At 55.6% G+C, this 9,050-nt stretch overlaps 1 protein-coding gene across 1 annotated transcript; it reads right to left on the bottom strand.

The window, feature by feature from the left end:
* Positions 1-3,268: 3,268 nt before the first annotated feature.
* ZNF503 (zinc finger protein 503) lies at positions 3,269-7,728 on the bottom strand. The gene is made up of 2 exons (XM_087765737.1): positions 6,593-7,728; positions 3,269-5,493 (listed from the first exon to the last, which is right to left on the bottom strand). Exons 1-2 carry the CDS (start codon positions 6,899-6,901, stop codon positions 3,973-3,975), a joined length of 1,830 nt encoding a protein of 609 aa, XP_087621863.1. The 5' UTR covers positions 6,902-7,728; the 3' UTR covers positions 3,269-3,972.
* Between the last annotated feature and the right edge of the window lie 1,322 nt (positions 7,729-9,050).

Raw genomic sequence — 9,050 nt, 5'->3', positions numbered from 1 at the left:
AGGCAGCATTTTTCTCCGTCTTTTTTAAATATGCAAGAATGAAGTTTGATCCATGTTTTTACAGAATAGGAATGCACGTTTACTTTTGTTTTGGAAAGCCTGGGCCTTTCAGGACTCCACTTGCCTGGGTGATTTCGATTGTAGATGCGGGCAGTTCATTACAAACCTCGGATAAGAGAGAAGAGGGTCAGCCCCAGTCACCGCATTGCGCGTACCTTGCTGGCTGCGTTGAGGGTAGTTTCAAAGGTAGTGGATGGGCAGCGAGTGACTTTCCGGTCTTAGAAAATGGAGCCTCTTATCGCTGAGGAAAATCTTCCCGTCATAAAGGCATCACTGTATTTTAGCTCTAGCATACGTTTTGCACTCTAAAATCAGGCAAGCAATCGTATATGTATGTGTTTGGTGTGGAGTTGTACGCATAAGCCAAGATACATATTCCCATATAGGTTCAGATATATTACAGAAACTCCTTTGCTGTCTGTGGAGTCTGGTGTTTTATTGTTTCATAAAACTAGCTTAATTACATTTCCCCATAGATAAGATAAACAGAACCCTTCTTTTCTAAGCGTTGCTTATCAGAGGTATTTTGTCGAAGTGGTATCCAGAGTAAGCCTTTGAGAGGGGATGGAAATGCATTAATCTTTATTTTGGTTCTTCAGTTGCACTTAGCATCTGACAAGAGTTGATTTAAATATTACATGAGTTTATCTTTAATGTTCAAGAAAGATTTGTGAGAAAGGCGAAACTGTTTAATTTAAACTAATGTATGCCTGACTCTGGTCAGATTGATCAGAGTTTTGGGGTTTGATGGGTTTTGCCCTTCTGTTGCTTGTCCTCTCGAGCTGGTTTTTCACTGTGAAATTATTTTAGTTCGGTGGCATGGACCAGCGGCTGCTGTCAACTCCACAACCCATCCAGTTAGTAAGAACGGGGTGGGGGGGGGGCGTGGGGGGGAATAACAAATGCAGTCCTTTTACCTAAAAACATTAATGTCCATAAGTCAATCTCTATTAGGGGGAAAAAAAAGCAAATTTCCTAGATTAATATCAAAATCCTATGTGACACTTGCCAGGTCAAATACTTAACAAGCCTGGAAAAGAGACCTCCTTACCACCACTCTACATATAAAATAAGCTATTTTAATTTTTCATTAATCTCGGGGACGGTATCTGAGCAAAACGGTAATAGTAACATTAAGTGTTCATTTCATCACTTGCATCAGAACTCTTTTACGTGTATAACTTTTTTCAGAGCTGAAATTCACAAAACTGCAGTTAGGGCTCCAGGATACAGAAATCCCTCTCGCGCTTTTTTTAAAATAGCCCCTGCGACACCTGATTGCTGATGGGCTGTAGCCAGCGAAGTCCGAGCTGCAGCTGTTAGAAATCTGTAATTGTAAAATTCGTGAACAGAAGAAGAGCGTGTGTGGTGGTGGTTTTTTAATCGCGGCAGACCTGTAATAGTTGCTTGCACACCCAGATGGAGCCTGAAATATAATTTTCGTCAAATTAAGGGTGGCTAAAATCGCGAAGCGGGGAGGGCAGGCTGGCCGGGCTGCCCTGCCAGCGCACGGCAGCCGGGCTGCGGGAGAGGGCGTGGGGAGAGGGTGGCGAGCCTGTTCTGCCTTTCTCGGACTCGCTGGATGAATCCTCCACCACCCTCTCCCCCATCCCCGACCCGCAAAGCCCTCCTTTCGATTACTTGTTGTATCCGCTTCCTATTTCATTATTAAAGTTTACTTGGTGCAGTTAACAGCGCTGCCCTCCCCTCCCTTTCTCTAACTCATCAGTTCATAACGACAGCTCATTTTACATTCCCTAAAGCAGAGATACGCGATGGTCCCTTTCCCACTTAAGGGGAAAAAAAAATGCATTTGGTTAAAGCAGAAAGCCTTTCCCGTGCCGCTTTCGGATCAGCGTCCCAAAAGAGCCGCAGCGCGGCCCAGCACCCGCCGATCCCGGCGTTCCCGTGTGCATCCCGGGCGCGGCCCCGGTCCCGGCCCGGCCCCGGGAAGCGCGCCGCGGCGGGTGCCGGGACGGCCGGGCGAGCGCTGGAGCTTCATTAGCTTTCTGCTTTTCTCCCCTTTGCACATTAACGCTAACTTCCACTAATTATCTGGAGCAAATGTATTAGACTAATTAGCATCTGGGCACCACGGGAAACTTTGAGCAGTAATTATATTGTGGGGGATACAGAACGAGGGAGAAACCCCAGTGATTTGTCAAGCAAAGTCGCCGCTTGCAACTTTTCCCCCTGCCAGCGCGGCGCGGCGGGGCCGGGGCGAGGGCAGCCCGCAGCGGGGGGAGAGGGGCTGTGCGAGGGACGCAGGTACTCGGCTCCGCCTGAGCCGCTCCCGGCGAGCGCCTGGCAGACCGCCGGAGCGGAGCCCTTCGCTGGCATCGCCTCTACGGGCTCGGGTCTCTCTTTTCCGTCTGCCTCGGCGGCAACGGTTTGTTCCGCAGTTTCGGTAGCTGCTCTGGCTTTCCCGTCGCAGCCCCCGCTCCTACCTGAGTGCAGGACGACGAGCCGGAGCCGGGCGGTGGCCCTGGGCGCTGGGGAGCCCGGGCTGGGGAGGCAGAGACGCGGCGCAGGCAGGGGCAGCCCCTCTCGGCATCACGTCGAGTTTGGCACTGCACTTCAGCAAAGAGCAAACTCGGACCAAATAATGGATGGGCTTCTTTTTTTCCCCCTTCCCTTCCTTTTTAAAAGAAAAGGAGTTTTCAGAGCAGTCCGATTTTTTTTTTTTTTTAACGTGATGATCATTTGTGCTGCTGTACGAACTGAAGAAAGAGCTTGAAAATAACTGGATGAGATCAAACGGCGCTTCCCTAATTGCTTCTGAACTTCTCATTTAGAAAAAGAGACGAATAGTTATACATTACACTGTAAAAAAAGCTTTCAGATAATCTTCTTACTCTTTTACAAATAAGTCCTGCCTTCCCCGTTTCTTTCTAAAGAAAGAACGAAGTCTTTTAATTGAAACCCAGTTTTAAAAAGGAGGTTTTCACAGTAAAAACATTTTTTTAAAACTTAATCTTCCTTAGGAAAGTGAAAGAGATTTAACCGATTCTCAGTTTTCCTATTTCGTGCCTACGAATTCTACTGAAGGGGAAAAAAAATACTCCCGTCTGATTTTTTTTTTTTTTTTAAGAGAGCCCTGGGGTTACAATAAAAAAACTTTCGGGTTTTCTTTTTTATTTTTAATTAAAATTGAATAAACGCTTAAGGAGAAATTAGCAGTTGCCTCCATCCAAGACCTACTCGGGTTTTTATAACAGAATCAAAGCGTATTTAAAAAAAAAAAAAGTAAAACCTTTTAATACATCAAATATACGGAATTTTAATCTTTAAAGCGATACATTGTCTATTTTAGTACATGACGTAAACCTTACTTAACCCTTTTTACAGGGTGGACTTAAAAATTAAAAATAGTTAAGTGTTCCTTTTAAAGAACAAAATAAGGCAAATGAGGTTTTTGGAATAGAATTGTTTTTGTTTTTCTTCCAGAATACATACAAAAAAATACCAATTCTCTTTCAAGGGTATACACCTTAAAAATAATTGCAATTTGAAATTATAACTGACAAATTGCGAGTTGTTTTTTAGTAACAAACATGCATGTAAATTTTTTTGTTTCAATGAGACATTAAATAAGAACGTACAATACAATCATAGCAATTTTAAAGTAACATTAAAGAGAAGACCTCTATCTTTTTATTTATATTCTACAATGGGTGTTCCACTTTTACCTATTGAGCTCAGTTAAGTAATGCACTTTATGATTCGTTGTCCCGCTTGAAGCTAACATAAATAAATACAGTGCTCATGGATCCAGTCCTCAAATGAACACTATTTTATAAAAAGTCAAATTTTTTTTTTCTTTCCAACTTTTATAAAGTTATGCAGGGCTTCCTTCCCTCACCGCTAGACTCTGTTGTGTTGTGTTGTGTGTCAAAGCCCCGCTGCCTGCGCTCACTGGTACCCCAGGGCCGAGGCTGTGGTGAGTCTCTGCCCGTAGAGTGCGTAAGGGGAGTAGTAGGGTCCGGTGGCGGCGGGCACGGGCACGGGGGCCCCAGGGGTGGGCAGGGGGCTCTTGGAGTAGGGGTGGTAGCGGCTGCCGAGTCCCAGCGCGTGGTGCGGGCTGCGCAGGGCCAGCGTGCCCGGGCTGCCCGGGGCGCCCGTCGTGGGGATGTGCATGTGGCACGCCATGGCCGCGGCCGCCGCGCTGGCCAGCGACGAGGAGCTGGGGTAGCTGGAGAGGAGTTTATCGGTGCCCGGGAAGGCAGTATGGGTCCGCAAGTGGCTAAGCAGCTCCTCCGAGGTGGCAAAGCGCTTGTCGCAGGGTCCGTTGGCCGACACCCAGTTGCAGATGTGCGGCTGGGGGTCGTTGGGGAGCATGAAGCCGTAGGGGTACAAAGGGTGGCCGGCCAGTGAGGGCGGCGTGGCGCCGGTCAGCGAGGAGTGGACGCTGTGCAAAGGGTGGGTGGGGTAGACGAGGGGGTATCCGGACTTGAGGGCCTGGTCGTGGGCGCAGGAGGCGCCGGCGGCGCCTGCCAGGTGGCTGGCGCAGTGGTAGCTCAGGCAGTACGGGTCTCGGCACAGGCTCGCCGTCATCACCGACGGCGGCGACGCGCCCGCCAGCGGGCTCGACCCCGCCGGCTTGCTGCAGCCCAGGCTGCTGGCGGCGGCCAGCTGGGCCCCCACCAGGCTGGAGGATTTGGTGGGGTCCAGCGCCACTCCGTGCGGCAGGAACTGGGGCGGGTAGCCGGCGTAGGCTCCAGCCAGCGTCCCCGGGTAGCTCATGCCCGCCGGGGGCAGGGGGAAGACGGTCTGGCCCGGCTTGTAAGGGGAGACGGGGGCCACGAGGCCGGAGCCCAGGACGGAGGTGGAGGAGGTGGCGGTGGTGCTGCTGCAGGAGGAGGCGGAGTCCGAGGCGATGGGCTTGGAGCCCGGCGTGCTCTCCTGGTGCTGGTTGACCTCCACGTTAATCCCGGCACAGCTCACGCTAATCCGGCTGTGGCTGATGCTGGTGGAGCCCGGGCCTCCCTCCGAGCCGGAGCTGCCGCTCTTTCCGCAGGCCTCCGAGTCCTTCTTGTCCTCCCCGCCTTTGCCCTCGGCCGGCAGCAGCCCCGGCGAGCAGGCGGAGGCGCTGGAGTTAGGGCTGCCTGTCCTTGGGGTGAACGGCTGGCAGGTGGCGCTCGGCACCCGGAATCCCGACTTCTCCCCGGCCGCGACCCCCGCGGCGGGGGCGCCCGCGCAGCCCGCCGCCCCCGGCTCCTTCTTCTCCGCGCCCGGCTTGGAGTACGGCTTGAAGCTCGACTTGTCCTCCACGCCGATGTCGCTGAGCTTCAAGGGGCCCGACTTGGAGTCCTTGTCGCCTCCCGAGCCATTGGAGGTGACCGAGGAGAGTTTGGAGGAAGGGGACGGGTCCGGCTTCCCTATCTGCGAGCAAGTTTGTGCCAAAAGGGCCAGGGGACTCTTCTTCGCATCCAGCTGCGGAAATCAGAAGGACACACAAAGACAGAGGTTTAATCGGGGGGTCTAAGAAAAACCCCGGGGCGTACCTAGGGCACTCGTCCCGTACGTTTTCGCAGAGAACAGCCTGGAAGTAATGAACAATTTTGTGCGCATTCATCACCCTGACAGCCCCCTCCCCTGCATGCACCATTTTCCACAAAGCCTTTAAAAAGGGCTGGGGCTTTTCGTATCCCTGCGAGCCCACCGCGGCCGCCTTCAGCGCCCGCCGCTTCCCCGGCAGCGGGGGCAGCGGCCCGGGCGGCGCGGAGCTCGGCGCCTCGGCTCTCGCCGCTCCGGCCCACCCGTGAACTAGAGCGACTGCAGCATTTCTGCGCCCTGACCGCTGACACTATTTATAAACAGAGCCCGAGCTAGCCGGCGAGCCGGGCTCCGGGGGAGAGCGGTGTCCTCGCTCCGCAGAGACCGTAGTGAAATCATTCATTCCCACGGACGCACCCTTCCCACCACCCGCTCCATTTCGAGTTTCGGTCCCTCAAACAGCGAGCTACGCAGCGGGGGATCTACAGCCTCGACAGAGGAGAAAAGGGACGAATAGGGCCCCCGAAGTACAAACGCCTGTCGGTACTTGAGAGGGAGCGGTCGGGGAGCTGAAATAGTTATCCTGCCGCACCCACGCTTGAGCCTGTCCCTCTCCGTGCCCCCCCCCCCCCCCCCCAAACGCTCCCTGCAAAAGCAAGGTTGTTTGGCACTCGGAGCGCTGCTTAGTTGCGTGGCCGGATCGTGGCCCCAGAGCGGGTCGTTTCCTTCCACTCACCCCTCCTCTCAACAACAACCAAAAAAAAAAAAAGGAAAGAAAAGAAAGAAAGAAAAGGCTAAAAAGAGCAAAAAAAAAAAGTTAATTTAGACAGGAATTAGAAATTAGCCTAGTAAACATGGAAACAATAACCAGGAGCGGTTCCTCGCACTAACTCTAGATCAAAAGGAGCCCATTTCCTGGTGTAAGTGCATTTCAAAGAGCAGGAAAGTGCCGAGGGAGGCTGGCGGAGCCGCCATGCACAGCGAGCGCCCGGGCAGGGAGGGGAGAGAGGGCCGGGGCCGGCTGCGAGGTCCTTACCTCGATGGGGCTGACGGGCGTGGAGGGTAAAGGCTGCAGGTATTCGGGGTGTAAAATGTGTCCAGTCCGCGCCGTAAGCATTTTCAAGACTTTGATGGGAAGGCGGTTGGCTTGGCGTAGCGGGTCCGAGGGGGGGACGGCGTGGAAGCAGGGCTTGGCGGCGGCGCTGCTGCCGTTATTCCCAGCGTGCCCGTTCGGCCCGGCGAGGTCGGCGGCGCTGCGGCTGCGGCGGGGGCTGCCTCCGGGCTCGCTGAGGCTGCTGCTGCGCTTACTACTTCTTATAGCAGAAAGCGAGGGCGATGTGATCATGACCCAAAACCTCGCATGAAAACTGGGGCAAGTGGCGCCGCTCGCACTCGGAAACGCTCGCTCGCTTTCTGCGGACGAGGAGGGAAAAAAGCCACACGCCCCCCGAGCAGGAAAACAAACATAAAATGTCCCGTGGCTCTCTCTGGCGGGGAGGGCGTGGGTGGGGAGGGGGAGGGAAAGGGGGAGCCGGCCGGAGAGAAAGAGGAGGAAAAAAAGCCGAGTAATCCTTGGGCTGTGCTGGGGGCGGGGGTGGGGGCTGCGAGCGTGTGCCGCTGTCCCCCTCGGCCGCTCTCGGCTCCCCCGGCTGGCGCGGCGCGGAGCGGAGCGCTCGCCTCCGCCGCTCAGCTGTGATGCGAGCCGCTGCCCATCCAGCCCGGGATCTGGCAAAGAAACTCACTTCAAAAGCAGCTGAATTAGTCTGAGATTAAAGCCTTTGCCGCCTTCCAATCAAATGGGACCCCGAGGTGATTGGAGGGTCAAGGGGATGTGACGTTCCCTTTTCTGGGGCTTTTTTTCTCTGTTTTTAATGGTCTCTCGCTCTTTTTTTTCCCCTTCCCTTTCTCGTCCGCCTTCCCTCTCCCCTCCCCTCCTTCCTTGTTTTCGCTCCTAGGACGGGCTGGGCGTTAATTCTGTGTTTCACATCACGCGCTGCGAACGTTTTTCTTCCTCCGCAGCCGCCGCGGATACCCCGGCGGCAGCGGGGGCGGCCGTGGGGCAAAGGGCGCCGCGCCTGGCAGGGCGAACGGCCGCGGGGCTCCTCCGGCCCCCCGCCCCGTCCCCCGAGCGCGGCCCCGCCGCACGCACACCGCCCCGAGCACGGCCTGCCGCCGTCCGTCCGCCACGCACGGCGCTTACAGGCCCAGCCCGCGCCCCCCGCCCCCCCCCCGCCAGGGTCAAGCCCGCTGGGACAGCTCGGTGGCCTCCGCCGCGCCGCGTCCCCTCCAGGCCCCGAAGAAGGGCGCCGGGCTCTTCCCCCCCGCCCCCCTCCCGCCTCACAACGCGGGGGTAGGCTCGGACGAGAACCTGCAGAGCGCCGGCCTGCACGTCGCCGCCCGCGGCGGGCGGGAGCCGGGGCGCTGCGGTGCGGCTTGCGGCGGCGCGGGGAGCGCGGCGGGATTGGGGGAGGCCGGTCGTCACACGCGGGGCTGTCACGCACCGCCCGCCGCCGCCTTTCGGGTCTCTCCGCCCCGCCGTCAATTGTCAGTGCTCCCCAACCGCAATCAATCAGTTATTTGTCAGCCCCTGTCAATCCGCCCTTGATTTATGTCAGCTTTTGTTGCTGATTACAAGCCTGGTGTGACTTGAAGGGGAAAAGAGAGAGAGAGAGAGAGGGAGGAAGGAAAACAGAGGGAGAGACGGGCTCCTCGGGAGAAAAAGCCATTCAATTTACGGAATAAATCCTTCGAGTAAACTCGATTTGTGTGCCAGCCCCCGGCAGCCCTGCCCGGCCCCGCACCGCGCTGCCCTGCGCGGACGCGGACGCGGACGCGCAGGGCAGCGCGGTGCGGAGCCGGGCAGGGCTGCCGAGCTCTTCTTCCCCTTCCCTCCTTGTCCTCTTCGAAGAAGAGCCCTTCGTCCCTGCACCCGCCGGGCTGGCCCGGTCGCCGGCACCGGGGGCCTGGGAAGGCGCCCCCTCGCCTTAGCGGGAGTATCGGTTCGCCATTTATGTGCTTGATTTCAGTGAGGCTGTGTTGAGAACCTCGTGGGTATGCACACGGTATCCACCCGGGCGTTATATACACCCTGCTTTGTGTCTGTGCGCTCCCGAAGCGTACCGAGTCCTCTGCCCTCAACCCCGGTTTTACCGTGCCGGCGGATGCCCCGAGCGGAGTCCGCAGCCCTTCTGTCGCTCCCTGGACTGCCTTTTTCTTTTCTCTTTGTACTTTGCATCCCACTATCCCCCCACCTCCTCATCCCATAACATTTTTTCACAGGCAAAATGTGTTAATCAATCTTTTACTTTTGTTTCCGGATCTGACATGGTGGCCCACACAATCTACAACATTAACAAAAAGGTCACTTAGAGATAAAACACGTTTGACAAGTGAAGAACAAGGCAAGTGCTTTAGGGGTCGCGTCCAATTCCTGACCTGGACTCCGACCAGAACAGGCGCTGATCCTGGAAGGGGTGGGCGAGAGGAAGGACTTT

This window comes from Nipponia nippon, unplaced genomic scaffold, assembly GCF_047370975.1.
Source record: "Nipponia nippon isolate SJK-2023a ecotype South Korea unplaced genomic scaffold, ASM4737097v1 scaffold_3, whole genome shotgun sequence".
NCBI classification, from domain to species: Eukaryota; Metazoa; Chordata; class Aves; order Pelecaniformes; family Threskiornithidae; genus Nipponia; species Nipponia nippon.
This window is presented reverse-complemented; position numbering and strand designations above follow the sequence as displayed.